Source organism: Lonchura striata, chromosome 5, assembly GCF_050655825.1.
Source record: "Lonchura striata isolate lonStrDom1 chromosome 5, ASM5065582v1, whole genome shotgun sequence".
NCBI classification, from domain to species: Eukaryota; Metazoa; Chordata; class Aves; order Passeriformes; family Estrildidae; genus Lonchura; species Lonchura striata.
Window position 1 is genome coordinate 41,397,894 of NC_140707.1, and position 19,919 is coordinate 41,417,812.

Below are 19,919 nucleotides of genomic sequence, written 5' to 3' on the forward strand. Positions count from 1 at the left end.
CAGAAGGAAAACCATTTTTCCTATGGCTGAGTGTGTTACACACAGGCCATTGTGGGTGGCTCGTGACCAGTAATCTCAAGTGTGCCCTAACCTTCCCAAAGCAGGGTAATGTCTGAAAGCTTTCCCTGATATACAATAAAAGGGTTAACATAAACATGACCATCTGGAGATGAAAATCAGAAAACACACAAATTAAAAATTGATACAGAAATGTCCAACTTGGCTATATGGCCTCTCTGCAATTCAGTACCATCTTCTTCCTTGCTACTAGCATTTATGCAACCTTTTTCCCTACAGGAGGAGCCAAATCTAAATCTATTTTGAACTCCCTGCTGTGAATCATTCTGTTAATTGGTCTGTAACATGAAAAGCAGAATGTTGCTGCTGGGAGGGACTGAAGGGTGAAATGAGACTGAGGAGCCTTCCAAGGCTATAAATAATTTATTGGGAAGGAGATGAACCTGAAGATGTGCTTGCCCCCCAAAAAAACTTTGACCAATTATTCTGAGGTCAACAGCCTTGTTTTTCTAACTTGCCACTGGTATTTTCAGAAATAGTCTCTCCCTGCATGCCTGCTTCCCACCCAATTTTTCTCCTTGCCAGAGAGCCTTCCTATTCCCCATAATCTGGGAGGACAGACTGTCCATGTAGAGAGACATTTGTGAGCTCTTGAACTTTGTAGGAGGGAAGCAGCTTCCATTTGCCCTTTTATCTTTTGTACAAACCTGCTGAACTGATTAGGACACTGAAACACTTCAGACCTCTAATGGGAAATACTCCCCATTAGAGACAACTTCAACAGTACTGCTTTTAAGCAACACTGTGCTGTGATATTTAAGTAGCAAAATGATAATATTGATGACAGGAGAATAGTGATAGGAGTGAAAATTCAGCAGGTTGCTCTGCTGGTTCTTGCTATCTTATAGTGATCATAAAAAGGGTTGTAAAAATAGTTGTTATTGAATCTTTTGGATTCTGGACCAATGCTTGAAAATGCAGTCAGGAGGGCTAAAAATATAAGGCGGATTTAAAAACTGCTCAATTCATTTGCTTTTTTTTTTTTTTTTTAAGAATTTAAAGTAATTTTACATATTTTGTGCAACTGATCCATTAATCTAAGTTCACATGAATATCAGTACTGAGAAGATGTCTATTATACCCAAGTATAATTCATAATGATGGATGGGACCAGAAGCAAAAATAATTTTTTACAGTTCCTCCTATCACAATTAGCCAAATTAAATGTCTATTACACATTTAGAGACAGTTCCAGTCAATTTAAAAAAATTGAATAATCTTGCAACTAGTAATACTTCTCAAACCTGATACAACTTTTGAAATATGTCAATTTTACTAGGACTTTTTTGTTTAGCAATCAAAATGGACATACTATAAAATCCTCATTAAAATTGATAGATTCCTTGTTTTGCCTGTTACTTATCTCTTTCTCCATCATTTCACATACAATACACAGAATTATAAATCAGGACTTGAAATAGCTGGAGAAACATTTTGGACTAACTCATGAACACAGCTTCTTGAACACAGCTGCCAGGTATGATTAAATGGACGGAATAACAGTAGTTGAACATAACTGATTTTTTTCTCCCATTACCTCAGTATGAGTACAGAAATTTAATGAAATATGCTCTTGAATTTGAGAACAGATCACAAAATGCATCTATTAATGAATATTTATAGAGCACAGCAGGTCACAAACAGCTCAACTTGCTTTTAAAAACAATCTGTGTATCAGCTAAGGTGCACAAACACTCTTCTCACAAACCAGCCTCAAATCAGGCTGCTGCCACACTTCCTCAAGATTGTTCTGATTGCTACCTATCTGTAAAAGCTTAATAAAAAATTTACACACTTCATTTTGCAGCTATCAGTGTGAAAAATGGAAGCATCTTATGAAAACAGTTATTGGGCTGACATCCTAAAAAATCTGTCAGCAAGAGGAGGTTAAATCATTCTTTTCTCTGCTTATGAATTGTTGTGCCACTAGAAATCTCATGTCCTCAAACATTGGACCAGGGCAGAACGTTACTGTATGCACTCCTATCAGACATGTCAGCACAATGCTCTGAAGTATTTTGGGATATCCTTGTTAGCTCCTTATGTAACTGTACTACCTCACTTTCTGAAATCATGTCCCAAGGCACATAGAGGGGGGTCAGTACAGCTGTGTCCTACTTCACACCACATCCAAGACTACTGATTTTGGAGCACTAGCAAGGCTTGTAAAAATACAAAGCAAAATCTTACAGAAGAAAAATACATTAAAAAATGAGAAAATAAATTGTTCTCACCTGCTCACCAGCCTGGGATTCCCCTATGATGAATCGATCTCCTGGGCCATCAGCAGCTGTTAAGAGGGACAACATAAATGGTAAACACTCAACCAAAAAAAAATTATGGTGTTATAAATAACGAACAGGAGAAGAGCAAAGATGATCTAAAGTTCAGTCCTTCAGTGTTAGCATGACTAAGGTTATAGAAGTTCTGCAAACATTTTACCTTTTAGGTCTGTTTGAGCTGTGTTTATTATTTTAAAAAACAAAAATACTCTAGAAAAAATACTCTAGAAAACAGATTATTTTTAACTGAAATTTTCTGGGCTGTACGAGGTCATGTAAATGAAGACTAGGAGGAATTACATTAATAACAAAGATTTAAGGGTGTTAATGACAGTATTGCAATACTGAAAATTAGGAATCAGATATCACTGATTTAACAAGTCTTCAGGACTTCCAATTTAGCAAATCTGCATTTTTACAGGGACAACAAAGGCAAAATTACTAATGATATTTAAACTCCTGCCTGCCTCAAAGGTCTTTCAGCAAGTTGTATTAGTGGTGTTATATGGTTTACCATGGTGTAAAGCAAGTGTAAAACACAAAGAGCTCTGCTTTTCCAAGCACAGCAGTCATGTTGCCTAGAGTGCTCCAACAAACTAGGCTCAAAAAACCACATTTCAATCTGCATTATTATTAATTTTAAATCTGTAGCTGTCAAAAGTTGATTTCCTAGAGATGAAATCTAATCAGTGACAACCTTTATTTTAATAACTTGGGTTTTACTTCAGGAGCCCTGAATATACACCTAGCTAACCTTGTATGGAGAAGAACTACTTTCAGGAAGGATGTCCACTCAGTCTATGATTTATCACATTTGTACTCATGCATTGGCTCATGCATTCTCTATGGTACTTGGCCATGTTTGAAAACTAGTAATTAATTTAGCTTTAAAAGTCTATCAAACAGACTAATCTATGAGCTGTAGAGTGAACTCAAAAAAGTAGAAAAGGAGTCTTCAACTAGATATCCTTGAATAATGCATGCAATACTACTGAAAAGAGTTGTTGGACCTGCACTGAAAAAAAATGCTCTTGTATGGTCCAGTAAAAGAAGAGAAGGAAATCTCTAATAGATAAATTATTTTAAACCTGATGCTACTGCATCAGGCTTAAAATAATTTAAAATGCTTGAAAATGCTACTTAATTAGATTTTATTCCCCTACTACTAATACTATGGAGACAATGTTTATAGATGATACACAACTGATATAAAATGTGAAAAGAACAGGAGTTTGGGCAGACATGTTATGCCACTGAAAGCTAATCCTTAATTTTTTGTAAGAAGTATCCATTCATTAATATAGTCAGTATTATCTCTACCTAAAAGCTTTTTTTCCCCCATATCCTAAGATAACAGGTTCAGAAGAATAATAAGAATATAACAAAACACTATAGAATAGAAAAGAACTGCCTGATCAATTCAGGGCTAACCAAAATGTAAAGCAAATTATTAAAGGCATTGTCCAAATGCCTTTGACACAGAGACAAGCTTGGGGCATCAACCCACTCTCCAGGAAGTCTGTTCCAGTGTCTGCCCACTCTCTTGGTAAAGCAATATTTCCTGATGTCAAAGCTAAACCTTCTCTGGCACAGCTTTCAACCATTCCACACATAATGTCACTGGACACTCTGTGCCCTCCCCCTCCACAGAGAGCTGTAGGGAGTCAGGAGGTCACCTCTCAACATACTTTTCCTCAAACAAGACAAACCCAAATCCTTGGCTGCTCCTCATAGGACATTCCTTCCAGCCCTTTCACCAGCTCTAGTGTCATTCTCTGGACGCATTCAAATATCTCAGTGCTACTCTGCTTGAACTCACCACCAAAATTAGGCTTTGTGTGTTGGTTCTGACAGAAGTTGCTGAAAATGGCATTCATGATCACTCTGCTCATTCTGCATGTTTACTGAGATTGTACTCGTGCTTTGCCTTACCCCGCAGCAATCAGGTTGCAAGACAGCATTGGCTTGATCCCAAGACCCTTGTCACTCAGCATTCTACTCAGAGCCCACTCTCAGCTTTTCTCAGTGTTACATTACCTGCATTTCTCTGGCTACATATGCTCTTCCAGACCAAATTACTAGTCATTTTGGTCTGCCTGTCTCTCATGCACACCCATCTTGTGGACCTGAAACTTTACTTTTATATCGAAGGTATGGGGAAGCTACTGGGTTACATCTTTTGCCTGGGTCTCCAGGCAGTCTATTTCATGGGCAGTTGCTTTCCATGGTTTCAACCACCAGTAACAGAAAAGATATTTTAATGTACCTAGAAGAAAGTTAGCTGTACAAATTTCAACATGGTGTTATAATGATTCAATCACTACCACAATTAAATCACTACTAGTATAATGTTCAATTCTGTATATTTTAAATTTCCTTCATAGACATATGAGGTGAGCATCATTATTCTTGCTTTACAAAGGGAAAAACTGATGCACAGAGAAGCAACTGGCTCAAAGTGACGTGGCACCTAGTGGCAAAGCAGATCATAAATTCAGGTTTCTTGGGAAATCATATTTGCTGCTTGAAATGAACACAGACATATGACTAATTTTATTCATATATGGCAGCTGCAGTCTTTTTAAAGTAAGAATCTCTTCTTTTGAGGCATCTCCATAAGAGAACATTATGATAAGTTCTTAGAAAATTCTCTGTTGTAATCAATATCTGTAACGGTTCAAAAACGTAAAATATATATAAAAAAGTCCTCATTAAATCTACAACAGAAGAATGGAAGATGAATCCATAATTCAGAAACAGATGTTTTGTTATCGTCCTGAATTTTAAATGTTTCCAAGAAATGCATGAGTAACAGAGGTGCACATCTAGGAGCACACATGGATGTACATTTGCTTGTGTACACCAGCATCCACTTAAAAGAGCTGGAGGAAGGCTTTGTGGCCTTCCATCAAGACAGTGCATTTTATATCACTGTGACCTCAGCAATGATGTGTATCAAATCTAAACCAAAATAACCTCTGCTGGATCCAAAACAGGTGAATTAACATGTTATAAAGTAGCAGACACTATACCACATGTCCACAAAGTGAGTGTTTACCTCTGACAGCGTAACCATCTTTTACTGATGCTGGAAATGGTGGTAGATTATCTTTTGCATAAACATCTTGAGCAAGGACTCGTCCCATTCCATCTAGAATAAAGAGAAAAGACCATATTCTGTGTCATTACAGTGAGTGAAAAGGGGAAACAAAGTTAACAGCTGTGCCCTCTAAAGATGAAATGTATGTGTTTGGGACATACAGATCTCTCAGGCTTTTGATTTTTGACCCTAGATACAGGAAAAAAGACTGGAGTGTGAAAGTTATGATAAAGGATTTGTTTAAGTCTGTGTTCATGGTTATGGTGAAATTGTTGACAGTAGATTAGAATGTCAAGTATCCAAACCCAAAGGTGATAGCTCTGATTAAGGCCCAGACAGAAAAACAAGTATTTGTTTCTTCAGGATGTATTTTTCCTGTAAGATCTCTTCTTTATTTTACTTTGACTTTTTATTAAATTCCTTTTTTAAAAACTTGTAAAATTACATTTCAAAAGTGAATCTTATACACAGAAGGTGAGTGGTGATGAATTGAGAACATTAACAATGGACCAGTTTTCATAAGCTGACAAAGAATAAGTTGCAATAGATCAGCTTCACCTAATTGCTGAGAGCGTTTCTGCTTAACGGAGAGTGAGTGCACATAAGTGGCAGAATTATTTATATAAATTTACAGTGTTTTAGTTTTAAATATTTTAATAGCTGTTTCAAACATACTCTTTTTCTTCACTTAGCAACTAGGAGTGATGAGCTGTAATTTGGACCAGTCTCCCTATAGAGACTGACATGAATTACTTCACCCTCAGTCAAGTGGCTGGTACTTTTATGGCACCAGCAAGAGCTTTATTTTTTTAGTATGATATGGAATGAGATGGAAAATATGTAACTTGGCCCTTGATATAGTGTGAGAGAGAAAGCAGATTTATTACATGTGTGATTAGATGTACTGGGAAGGGACACATGCATCAGAACTACTGAGACTGGCTTGATTCTGGTGTGTCTAAGGAAAAGAAGGGAAGTCCTGCTCATAATAGAGGCCAGTGCTCCTAGGCTGCATTGTGGCACTAGGAGGCAATATCCAGCTGAAAGTATGATGGAGTGAGAGGATGCATGATTATTCCTGCCAGGAGAATTTGCATGGATATGTGCTTTAGAGACTATGGTCTTTGAGACATGCCAAAAAAAGACATGTGCATAAAATTTGTTTTGTATTTTACAGACAAATCTGCATATTTTGTATTTTACAGGGAAATCTGCATGGTTCCAGATCAACCAGGAAGGCAAAAGAGCTACTGCTGCACACTAAATGGGCAGGTTTTGTTAAACAAGTTCACCTACTTGATTTCAGCTCCAGTGAAGTGGCATTATAATGACGATTGTATTTTACTTGTTAACACAAACTGATTTAGTTAACAATTAATTATTGTAACTATAACAACATTGTGCTCACATTCATATGTATCAACTTTCAGTCTGAAGTTACTATTCATGCTGCATGGCTGAAATAAATATTGCCATGAAAATTGTATTGCTGCTGAAACCTGTTAAAGGAACTAGAAAAGCACTTTTGTAATGGCCATTAATTCACCTGTGCAAACCTGCATATCAGTGCCTGTGATACACAATACAGAAGTTACTAGAAAGCTCACAGAAGCTTGTACACTTATACTGAGTAAAAGAATGCAGACACAGACATTTAAATTATAGCACAGAAAAGGCAGCTATCAAAGGCCTAGTAAAAACACCCGTTGTTCATAGATGCACGAAATCTCATACAAAAGTGATACTTCCAATTTTAGCAGGCATGTTGTGCCTTCATTTTGCTTCTTGTCTGCATGCAAAATCACACCAATTAGAGCAAAGTTGAACAGTATGTTCTTGGCATACTGCCATGCAATATTTGAAAGGAATAAATGGCTAGCCAGTAATGGGAATGAGTTTCATTACAAGAAGAAAAATGTAAGAATTATTTGCTGAAGCAGCCTTAGGCATTTAAAATGAAGCAAGTCAGCAACTAGAGGATAATCTTGAGTACCTCTGCACTCTCTTTTAAGAAAACATCCTAAAAATACAGTTTGACCCTATTTTGATAAATTGTAATTCAGAAAGATGTTCTGAATTATTTTAATGTCATCAAACTGCCCCTTGTGATGCTCATAGCTTTCTGATATAAAATGGAGAATTACATTAAACTCACTTTTCAAATGTGGGTATTTGCTAAGCTTGGATGGTGAACCGGTACAGTACCGTGAAGAACTTTGATATCTCTGGGGCACAGCAATAAGACATCTTGTACTAGGGAGTGATGGATTTTGTAAATACTGCCCTGGTAGCACCTCAGTGTAATATGAAAAGTCAATGCTACCAAATCAATGAGTTAGGCTCTTGGACTAGGCAAGAATAAATGTGCTGCTCTCTGGCTCATAAAATGTAGATTGCTTCTACATTATAATTTTATTATCAGTTAAACTTCTGTATCTTCTTAGTTTCAGAAGAATAATCATAATCATGTTGTCTAAAAACTTAACCTTATGTGCCTACAGAGCTATACTCAGGTAACTGCATTTATTTGGAATAAAAGCCTAATTGGGGGTTTCATACCAGATACTGATGATGGCAGGTGAGAAATATGCTTCAGATGCCTTGGGTTTATGACACTTCCATAAAATGCTTTAGGACAGTCATATTTTTTTAAAATATGAAAAAGGTTAAATTATCTATATGGTTACTGAGCAAGACACCAGCGTGAAAGTCATGTTTCAAAAGATAACTTTAATAATCCTCTCCCTTATGTTAGGAGAGAAGAGGTAGATCTGTGAGACTACAGCATACCTTGACTAAGCAAGAATAATATCAAGACTGCACTGGGTATTTGTACAGAATAACATTCAGTAGCTTTATTCACGAATATGAATGATATGAAATATGTTTAGTTTTAACTAAATCAGGTTAAATTAATTAGGAAATTAGCACTCCTAGAATTTTGCACATTTCATTTTCCTTGGTGAGAAACTGTGCTCCTGAAAGATAGTTTTCTGAAGCTCACTTGTAATTCAAGACACAAAATCACAAAAAAACCAAACACAGCACAATAGGGCTTTTCTAAATACAGTTTCAGATCCAAAGAACTAAATTTTTGCAATTTTCTGAAATTTGATGTATATTAACAAAAAAAATGAACCCATAACTAATTGAAAAACTGGTTCTTGATTCATTGCTTTCTTCAAAATTAACATCTTTTATCCAACACCTAAGTGTGTGCCCATGGACACACACATGCAGGCACATCTATACGAAACAATTCTATGTATTTGTCTGTATAACATTATTGTGATCATTTAAGAACTTCTGAAAGTCTATTTCCATCTTGAGATTTGTATCTGTAGATTAAGAGAAATGAATTTGCAGTATCACAGACACAGACATGTCCTTTAGGCTTTCTCTTATAAGCTCAATCCTGAAATTTAAAACTATATATTTGGAAAACATAGTGCTAAATTAAGTGTATATTACTTGAAAAATAAATTGCAAGATAAAATTTTGCACTACAGTGCAAAAATATGAAGGAATTTTTGGTAAAATTATGTGAACATTAAATCAAAAATCTGTCTCTGAACCTGCTAATGTTACCATCCATCTAATGCTTGTGTTTTGGGTGAGAGGGAAGAGGGTCAAAACTACAGTGATTCAGCAGACTCAGTTCCTTACATTTGAAAGAATAAGAGTGCCAGGAATAATAATGCATACATTCTGGACTTAGGATCAAAACTTCTTTTATTCAAAGAAGAATAATAACCCTACAGTACCATAACTGTATCTGACTTACCAAAATAAATATACGATGCGCTGATCAGGGAGGCAGATGCCAGTCTTTCATCCTTTATTTCAGAAGTTCAGGGTTGCATACAAAGCATTTATGTGGACTAAATGTACTCAACACTGGAGCTCCCTTCACAAAGGGCTGTCTTAGAAAATACATTTAACTGACAGCTACTCAAAAAGGCTCAATAGTTATGCTAAGGCATTTATGCCTTAGTGCCTTCTAATCTGCACACCATTATGAAAGTTCAGGGTGTTATGCATATTCCTTGTTGATCCAGTATTGGTGCTGTTCTGAATGCAGGACATGGAGCATTTTCTCAGAATCCTGCTGCCAAGGCATAGGAGAGCACTGAACTCTGCTTAGAGTCACTGAATGCACAGGTAAGTCAATATAAAGACATCTTGAAGGCTTCTGGTAGCACAAAGATTTGGCAAAGAGCATGAAAACTTTGAATTGCATTTATAAGACAAAGAGGAAAATTCTGGAATGATTAGTAGGCTAACTAGAAACTGGAAAAAGAGACTGAGATAAACTGTTAAAGATACAGACATGGAAAAAAGTGATCTGGAATCAATAATCACTTTGTTTTGATCATTAAACTCAGATGGGAATGGGGCTTAGTGAGAATCTTCCACAGTAAGGCAATGCAGGGAACCAATCACAGTACAGTTTGCAGCTACTTGGCATCTAGAAAAGTCCACTGAGGCACATTCAGGTTGAGTAGAATATGTTTGCTGCACATAATACATACATGAAGAAAATTAATTAATGTATTTTATTAGCATTCCATTACGGATTCCTTATACTCTATGACTAAAGCAGTAGAAACTGCTGGAGAAAGCACTGTTTCAGACACCTCACAACATTAAAAAAAGATCAAGAAGGTTGCCAAATAGGGAAGAAATCACACTCAGGCTCACAAAGAATCCAATTTAATATACCTCTGTAATTGATGATTTCTGTTCCAAGCACTGGGGTCATCTCCAGAACTGTGATGAAGGCCTTGTCCATAGATGTCAATGGGAATGGAGACATGCGATGTCTTCTTGCTACCTTGGTGATGTCAACAGCACTGTGACCTGCAATGAGAAAGAACAAATTCATGTGTGCTACGGTGAGCACATTCGTGTAGGGATGTTCATTTAAACCATTTCACTGAGACTCATCAGCACTTTGGAGCAAATTAAATTAGTTAGTTATCCCTATTGAGCTTTCATGTCTGACACTGGGAGGACACTGTATTCAACTAGAATCAAGGGAGTGCATATCCTTATCGGTAGTGAAGAACATACCAGAAGTCTTGATGAGCATGAAAAGATTGGTTAAGCTACAACAGAAACCCTTTCAGGTAATGCAGTATTTTACACTGAGGATGATAATCTGAGACTAATTCACTTCTATGAATTCAGGACAATTCACTCCATTCTATTCTGCACAAACACATCTCAACATGCTCTGTGCTGTGCACAGATGAAACGCAACAATGGACACTGTGCCAGTGAGCCCTACAATCCAAGAGTGAGATGGGAGTCCAAAGGTTTGAAAGGAAGATAGAGAGAGCACAATGAAATCACTGGGCAGCCAAGCTTGCAGACAGTGTCTCCAGCTAGTGGGCATCCTACCCATTGTCAAGATTTTGTTGTCACCATAGTAAAGTGTTGTTTAAATGCATGATTTCAGTGAAGGCAGTAGGACAACTTAAGGAAAGCTTGCTTTTCCCAAGTGTGAGGGACGGGTAGGAAGAAAATATGACAGAAGTTGTTTGAAAATAAAATCAACAGTGTGTTTGATTTCATGATACTTACTGAGAGATTAAACAAGGGGACAACAAACTTTGAAGGATTTTGCAAGTGAAGATAAGCTACTGAAGAGAGAACTGTTGCAGGAATACATAAACAAGAGCAACAGACAAACTGAAAGATTCAGACAATTACAATTGCAGAATATCTTGAAAGGATTTACGTAGAACAAGAAGATATTTATGAGAGCCAAAGTGGATGAAGTTCTATATATGACATGTAATGATATTCCTAAGTAACATACACTACAGTACAGTAAGCATTAAATAATAGAAACTATTTTTTAATGACATGATTTTGCTTTGCAGTCACTACATAAATATCTCATTTGTTACTGCACATGCCTTCAGATTCTGAAAAAAAATATTATTGCTTCAAGTGTAGTCATCTAATAAAAAGCAAGTAAAAAATAGCACAACAATCACACAGTCTAAATCCTTCTTTCAGAAGACGTTTCTTAATTAATCTATATATACAATACATGTTCAGCACTAACACATGCTTACATTTTTATGTGAGAGATTGTTCACTAATTATTTTTTGCTATTAACACAGTAGCTACCTGTCAGAGGAAGAAGCAGAGACAAGTAAAACTGCCCACCTAATTCTTCCAAGAATGATTCTGGAAGAAATTATTTGAACAATCTCTTTGTACGTATTTAGAAGATAGCATAATGAAAAAAGCAGCACTGTAAATTTGTCAAGCACAAATAATTTTAAATTGTCTTGTTTTCCTTAAAATAGCAGTTAGCATTCTGAGGAAGAGAGAAACAGCTGATGAGACACTTTCTAACTATATTAAGACTTCACAAACTCTTAAACCTAACTTCCTCATAAGAAAACCAGGGACAAATGATCCAAATTAAACTATTGTAAGATAAAAGTGTAGCATGGAAAAATTGCGTTCCTGGTTTTAACAACAGGGATCTCCCTGGCAAGTTCAAATTTCCAGTTATCATGCCTGTTTTTTGTTGACAATATCATTAATGAGGAAAAGGAAAGCATTTGTGAAATACACTCAGATTTCCCATACCCGCCTATGCTAGAGAAAGAAACCCTGTTTTAGTAGCACTGTAATTCCTGAAGGTCCAGCAGATTCCACACAGTATATACTAAAAACATTTTCCTGATGTTTTAAGTTGGAAAATATTTAGGAAAATGCTAAGAAAAAACATGTCACAGCAATGAAAGCTGAGGGAATTGTGAGGCAGTGAACAACCCTTATGCTCTTGCCACTAGATGCTTTTACTGCTTCTAGCTGTAATTTCACTGCTACTTAAAACTCATTGTTAGCTACTTCAGAAACTCACATTTCACCTCTTGAAACCTTAAAAAGTGATAGAATCCACAGGTTTTTAATGCTTTGACTGCTCCTCAGAGAACAACCTTCAGATTTGCAAGCCTGTCCCTAATGCTCCCTAATGCATGTCATTTGCTTGAGTCAAAGGTACTGTTAAAATCTTCTGAGAAATGCATTCTCCAAAACAGACTTCTTGAAAATAGATAAAATTCCCTAATCTCTGACATATTTTTTCCAACACCAAAAGTAACACCTATTATTTCTGCAAGAAAAGTCAAGAAAATAGAGCCCCTTTAGGTTTAACACTAGCATGAATAACCCTAATGAAGAAAGGAAGAAAGATGCTGGTGTAACTACTAACCTTTCTCTCTACAAATGCTAACACTTCTACTAGAGGTATCACAGATTTAAATAGACTCAGAGACAAACAAATGATTTTTTTAAATTTTAAAACTACGAAATGGTACTTTAATTACAAGTAAATGACATTAAATAACTCCTCAGACTTTACCAAGTTATCTTTCACTACTGTGAAATGTCAGCTCTAAAAATAACTACTTACATTAAGCTGCATTTTGGTATGACAAAATAATCCTCTAGATTTGAAGCAGCTAATTCAATTGCTTGCATAAGGTAGAAAATTCTTGACAACCTGCTCTTTTACCACCAAAACAACTTTCTAGTTCTGTCATTATACATATATATATATATATATATGTATATATATACACACACATATGGTGGATCAAATTTTAGACTAGAAAAGATTCCCACAACACAAAGAAAAAGAATTGTGCAAATTAAACTAGACATCATTTGGATCAAATGTGAACTCTTACCCTTTGCATGTTTTGGTTTGGTTCTATGCAATCCAACATTCAAATTCATGTTCAAGTATGAAAATAAAAATTATGCATATTCAAGTTGAGAATTTCCATTTTCATTGTCTTTGAGTGTTAATTATTGCCCATAAAATCTGCACACACATGATAATTTACAACAAAACATCACAAACAACACAGACTTCCATGTCATTAGAAATACAGCTTGGAAGAATAAATTAAAAGGTGACTCTCCATTAATACAGGAACACTATGTGCTATTTACAGTTTTATCCTTGGTCTGGATTTCACTGTCTTAAGTTACTAAATTTCTGCTGCAAAATTAGTCCCATCTCTGATCTGACTATCATTTACTATCTTCTGAGTAGTCCTAGTTTCTCAATAGAGCTAAGAAGTTTCTGCACTTACTTGCTCTGAGGATGTTCTCCTTGCTGCTGCACCTAGACTGGACCTGCAGAGAGAGCACAGAATCTATGAGCTACAGAAGTTAACAAGAATGCAAAATACAGAGATATAATGGGCAAGCTCCTGGGATCTAAGACAGAGGCTATACATATTTTCAGCAACATTCTTATATATTTTGCATGAGATAAGTATATTTAAGCAGATGGTCAGAATCTGATACAGGCAATTTGATTCCACACCCCTCCCATAAGAAACAAGATGGCCTAAGGACAGTAAATGAGTAAAATCAAAGAACAGTTCTTAAAATTATGTGTTAAGAATCAGTTTTCAACAGAAAATCCACATTTTCTTATACAGCTGTAATTACAGGAGTTCTGAATCTAGGTCCTGTTTGATGATTAGACAGAATACTGACAAAAGTATATGACCTGATTTAAAATTCTATTGCTGGTATTTTCAGGTATTGAGAGTTTAAATATTTAGTTTCAATTATGTTGATTCTGAAGATATTTAATAAGAATTCTTCATAATTGTATAAGGAACACACAACTGTCTAAATGGCTCCTGGATGGAGGTGATAAATTTACTCTACTGTTCCTATTTGGTTGAAAGAAATGCTATGTTCACTATGAATTTTGTAGTGGAATTCTACTTTAAAAAGTAACTGTGTGAGAATGACATGGTTTCTCAACAACCCCTCTTCCTTGATGCTTAGGACATTGTGCTATTCCAGACAGATTAGTCTGACTACAGGGAAATTGGACAATTCACATTAGTCTAATATTCTAATAACACTGGATATTTACAATTCTGTTTACTATGCAGATTTAAAAAAATAATTGTTGTTTGTGTGTTTTCTTTTTTAAAGACTATCAGCCCTGTAGACACAACACAGTTTAAATCTTTAATTCTTCTCAGGTTTGGAAAGATAGCACCATGTGTAATAACCCTGAAGTTGCAAGTTTTCAGCTGGACTACTGTCAGGCCAGGGGACTGAACTGGCAGCACTTGAATAGAAAGCATTTTGTGTGGACAAAAACCCCAGCTAAAGTAAACTTCACAGGAAGACAAACCTCTGAGACAGTAAGAACTGAATCCTTCTCTTTTTTACTTTATTGACAAAGGTCTTTTAAATTTCAATGAGAATATTAATAAAAGTCTGCACATGTTGTGAAAGAAGTGGAATAGCACAGGTGATGCTGAGAGTGTAATTTCCCAGCAGAACATCTGTCTTTTCTGCAAAAGCAAAGGATTGAATTCAGATTATCTTTCAGACCTCACTCTGGACTTGCAGTCACAGAAAAATTGCCTAGAAAGTGAATATGTATTATCTAACAATTGATGAAGAATGATAAACCCCCAAGCCCTCAAAAGCCGTCTTCAGAAAGGAAGAACCATTTAAGGCTGAAAGAAATGGTGCCCCAGCTTCTAAACCTCTTTCTTCTGTTCCACAGCAGCTTGCCCCAAATAGATAGTCACATAAAAAAATTGGATTCTACAGCGCAACACAATCTACTTATTGTAATGGAATAACTTATGGAAAGTAATGTTGCAACTTAGAGTGGGTTATGGAGTCCTTCCCTGAAAAAAACTCTTGTTTAACAAAAACAAACAGAAAAAACCCACGCCCTCCCCACTTCCCACCAAAAATACTATACAAGAAAACTGTAAACAAAATATTAATGATGCCCAAATTTGGCCCAGAGTTGTTTTACCAGATTTCAAAGGCATAAAATGAACTCTCTTTGGAAGAAGTAAATATTTACCTATAATTTACCAAAGGACAATTCTGGACCAAAAATGTGGTATAATGGCAGGAAAGAAAACACAAAAGAAAGAGAAGCACAGTTTGAGAGGGAGAGAGAAGCAGGATGGATGTGGCAAGGCAGAAGATGGTGTATGCAAAAAGAGACATGGGCCTATGTTGTAAGACTAGTGTTTAAAATGGAAGAGGCTCTCTTATTTCTCACTGAAAAACATGAAAAGAGAAAATGAGGAATGGACCTGCTGCAAAATAACCAAGCGATTCAGCAACTGTGGAATGAAATTCAGTGAGATAACATAGTCCTAAAGAAAAAAGCAAAAAACCAAAAATACAGAACACAAACATTTGAAACAATCTACTGAAACAAACTAAGTAAAATATGTGATCCAAAGGACACAGATAAAAGCTACTAGAGAAGGAGGAAAAATGTTAGCAGACAAAGACAGTGCTAAAGAAGTAAAATGGAAGTCAAGAGAGAGTCTTTCAACAAAGTGGAGGAACAGAAGGAGCCCAAACCCATAGCGCAAAGCAATGTTTGCGAATGGAAAACAGCTCCTTTGAGCAGAATAGTTACTCTCGAGTTGTAGCCTCTATTCCTCCTCAGTTCATCTTTAAGCCCTTCCAACCTATAGTGGAGCTAGTGTATGGACAAAAACAAGAGATTTATAATGAACAGAGCAGCTGAGATTTGCAGATCAAATCTTCTAATATAAAAAACGTGCTGACAAAGTTTTGCTCTTAAAATGTCCAAATGACAATGGTAACAAAAGACAGCTGGCTTAACATACAGCCTCTCACAGGTCATTTTTTTAATTCTGTGCACACAGAGGACTTCATATTTACTTTTTGATTTCTTATACCCAGCCTAAAGTTTCCATGTTATCACTCACCTGATGGGCAACATATGCAGTATGAGAAATAATTTGCTTCCCACAAATTTTAAAAGCAGCTGTGGAAGACGAATCCATGATAATAAAATAAAAGGCTTGATTAGCTACACTTGATCGTTTCCCAACCTATGCTCACAGCTGCAGAATACAAACCAAGTTTTAACATAACTGACATCAAAATTAATTATTACATAATACTTCTGTTTAATATGAATTGCACATTCTTATCCTAAATGTTATTTTTAATCAAACCTACAGTAAAATGATTTTTAATAAAACCCACCAGTTCCCTAACACATACAATTTTGGCAACAATGGAGCTTTTTATAAACTGAGTCATGTGCTTTAAGTGCCTTTTAAAATATTCATTATTTGTATGTTTTACTACTTTGTTATTTATGTCATTTACAAAAAAATCTGTATTATTTTCACAGCTACTGTTAACTGAGGAATCCATGCTACATTGCATATAGTACCAAGACTGACTAGGGAGAATTATTATTAGGAGAATTTACTGTAATTCTTCTCATTCACAGGTAGTTACAGAAATAACAACCTATGGCTGTCTTTTCTTTCACAGGGAAAGTATAGACTTATTGTTTGTCCATTCTACAGCCTCTTGGCTCACAATCTATTTTGGCAGAAAACACATTGGGCTACCAGCCAGTACCATTCCCCTGCACAGTTCAGACAGAATGTAACCAAACCCAAAGCATTCAGTTCACATTACTCTGTATTTTAAACAAACTGGAAATTATGTTCTTGAAAATGTAACTTCATCATGCTGGAATGCAGAGTAAGCTTTCTCTCATAAGCTGAAGTAATAAATAGAATGTAAAATACAGTACCCAAAAATAAATAAAGGGAATGGTAAAAATAAAGAGTCCTGCTGACAGCTTCTATCTATTGGTCATGATTGGTCTGAAAAACAAAATCAGTGGCTGTACTAAACTGGATTCATTTAAACTTACATAATATGTTTTGCTGCAAATAAAAGTCAGTCTAATTTTTTTTTCAAGAAAAATAGAAAAAGACACAAAGAAAAGTTCATGCTACGAGTGAAAAATTAATGTGAAAAAATAATGAAAAAAGAAAACTGAGAAACCCTTCAACACTCTACCATGACTGTTAGGAATTGTTAGAGAAATTACTTACCTTTTTAAAGTCATAACAAGATTAGCACAGAGTATTAAGTCAGCTCTTCATTATGGGAGGTACAATTAAAAGCCATTGGTTATAATAAAACAAATTGCTAGACAAAGGTGAAGAGTTTCCAGCCCAATATGAAAAGCTAACTCTTACAGGAGTACATTTTAACTCAATACTACAACATGAAGAACAATTCAGAACAATGACATCAAAATATGAGTTACCACCAACAGAAAGAGCCCATTTCTCAGGAACACAGAGCCTGCAGGAGGCTGCCCCATAACCTTTAGCACTTATGGGAAAGCACATTGCTCCACTCTGAGGAAAGCATGCAGAATGTGGAACCACCAGCAGAAACCCAAACAGGCAGACACAGAGGACTAAGGTACAGCAGCGGGGATGAGTTCGCCAAGCTGTAATGAAGGAAGCTGGGTAAGCAAAGCACAGCAGCTGTTTACAATTTCAGAACTGCATTCTCACTCTCCCAAACACCAGGCAGACCTCCTCATGAGGCACCTACTGCACTTACTGCTGGTGACAAAGTGCATAACTCATGCAGCCTTTCCTCAAAACTTCAGCAGCTTTATGAAGACAACATACCTGCTGTGATGTGGGACAGTGTGCTGCTGCTGCTGCTTTTGTTCTGCATGTGATTTATTAGTAATTCATGGCCCGAGTTCTGTGCAATATACACTGTGCACGTGCCATTTGAATGGTCTCTGAAATATTTGCCTGCTTTAACCAGATTTCAAATCACATGTGATCTGATTTATAACTGTAGGGGTTTGCACAGTGTCGTCTGCCTAAACTACCTTCTATCCTTTAAGAGTGCAACATACATTATTCACTGTCTCTAAATAAACAGATAAGAGAAAACTAAACCATGAATATCCATGTCTGAAGCTGCTCTGATAATACTTATAAAACTGATTTTGGCATGTTATTCTAAGCAATATCCACAAGGTTAAACTAGGAGCAAATAAAAATGCAATGAAATACATTGTTGATTTCACTAAAAAAACTGTGCTGAATGTATCCTGAAGAACAGAGAGAATAGCTTTGATTGAATTAATATAGAATATAAAAGCAAAGTTAAAAAAAATTCACAAGAATGGCTAGGGTCAGAAGGGACCTTAAAGATCATCTAGTTCCAAAAAAAAAGTGCATTTGGAATTGTGAACTTCACAAAACATTCAATAAATATGTGAGGATTACAAAATCCTATTACAACATGCTATCTTCCAATTTCAGGAATCAATTCTTATTCAAACACATTTACACTGAACTGAACACACAAGGTCTTAAGAGAATGCTTTATGGCCATCTGAATTAGGACTAAAATCAGTTCAAAACAGCAGAATATTTTTTCCTATTATACTGAGACCACTTCTGAAATGGAAAGAAAAGTGAGCACAAAGGAATTTGATAGCAGCAGACATTACTCATTAACACAATTTTTAAAACAAGCACTACTGATGGTGGGATTAATGTCACCAAAATTTAAATATGAATACTAAATAAAGTGGTATTCCACACAAGAGATCACTCATTTGGAGTCAGTGTGAAGAAATAAACAGAAAATTATTTGAAGCCAAAATAATTTTAGGAGCCGATTTTTACAACTTATTAAGTGTTAAAAATCTGGGCTGGACACTGAACAAAAGTCAATTTTAAATCTTGAATATGTCACTGTCTTCATCCATACATTACTGAGCTCTATTTTCTGAGTTTTTTTGTAATCACCCACACTTCACATACAGATTTATTGAATTTTGATAATTGTTTCCCAGTAGACTATGAACACACATATGGAATTATATGGTCAGATTAGGGTTTATCCTAACTACTATTCAAACAGGACTATGGAAGAGGATTGATAAATACAGTGTTGAAACATAAGGGCTGAAGTAGTTCCTTTGACAGGAGCAGTATTAAAAAAAGAGGCATTATCCAATATTTCAAACAATATTGAATTAAAAAGCATTTTTTAGATTAGTTATCTCTCAACAGAAATTGGCATTGTCCTGGAGAGGTAAAATCAACACATTTATTTATCCTAAAAGAGGATTAAAAGAAATCTTAACACACCAACTAAAACTGCAAGCTGAACACCTCACAATGAACAGACAGGAAGAACTGTCATATATACAGGAAAAAACGGAGACAAAATAGCAAATCACAGTAAGCTAACAGGAAAGCCAACTGGCTGCTACAAACTGGCAGTATAGGCTTCATAGTTGAGAATTAAAAGAAGCAAAGAAGGATTTCTTCTCTTCAGAGTAGTTTTAATGAAATGTTTACCTTAGTATGGAAAAAAGAAAAAAAGCTGCATTTTCTGTTCTTAGGAGGGCGGACAGCATACAGATAAGCTGTATGAGTAACACTGGAAAGACGGCATGTTTCAGTGATATTTTAGGGGTGGTTCAGAGCTTATTCAAGATCATACTGCTTTTTGTTCAGAAAATCTGCATTAATTATAATACCCAAATACAAAGAGATCAGGTATCTTGTATAAACTAAAGATTATA

General features: G+C 35.8%; 1 protein-coding gene across 21 annotated transcripts in view; it reads right to left on the reverse strand.

Moving 5' to 3' along the window:
- Positions 1-19,919, reverse strand: part of GPHN (gephyrin) — a 269,974-nt gene that overhangs the window by 35,740 nt on the left and 214,315 nt on the right. For 13 of the 21 annotated variants that reach the window (XM_077784089.2, XM_085580343.1, XM_077784088.2 and 10 more), the window contains 5 exons: positions 15,927-15,989; positions 13,591-13,633; positions 10,183-10,320; positions 5,419-5,511; positions 2,313-2,368 (listed from right to left, as the gene is read on the reverse strand). In XM_077784089.2, the coding sequence (XP_077640215.2) occupies positions 2,313-2,368; positions 5,419-5,511; positions 10,183-10,320; positions 13,591-13,633; positions 15,927-15,989 (393 nt within the window). The remainder of the gene's footprint in view (positions 1-2,312; positions 2,369-5,418; positions 5,512-10,182; positions 10,321-13,590; positions 13,634-15,926; positions 15,990-19,919) is intronic. The other 8 variants (XM_031505004.3, XM_085580345.1, XM_031505003.3 and 5 more) reach the window with 1 other exon arrangement.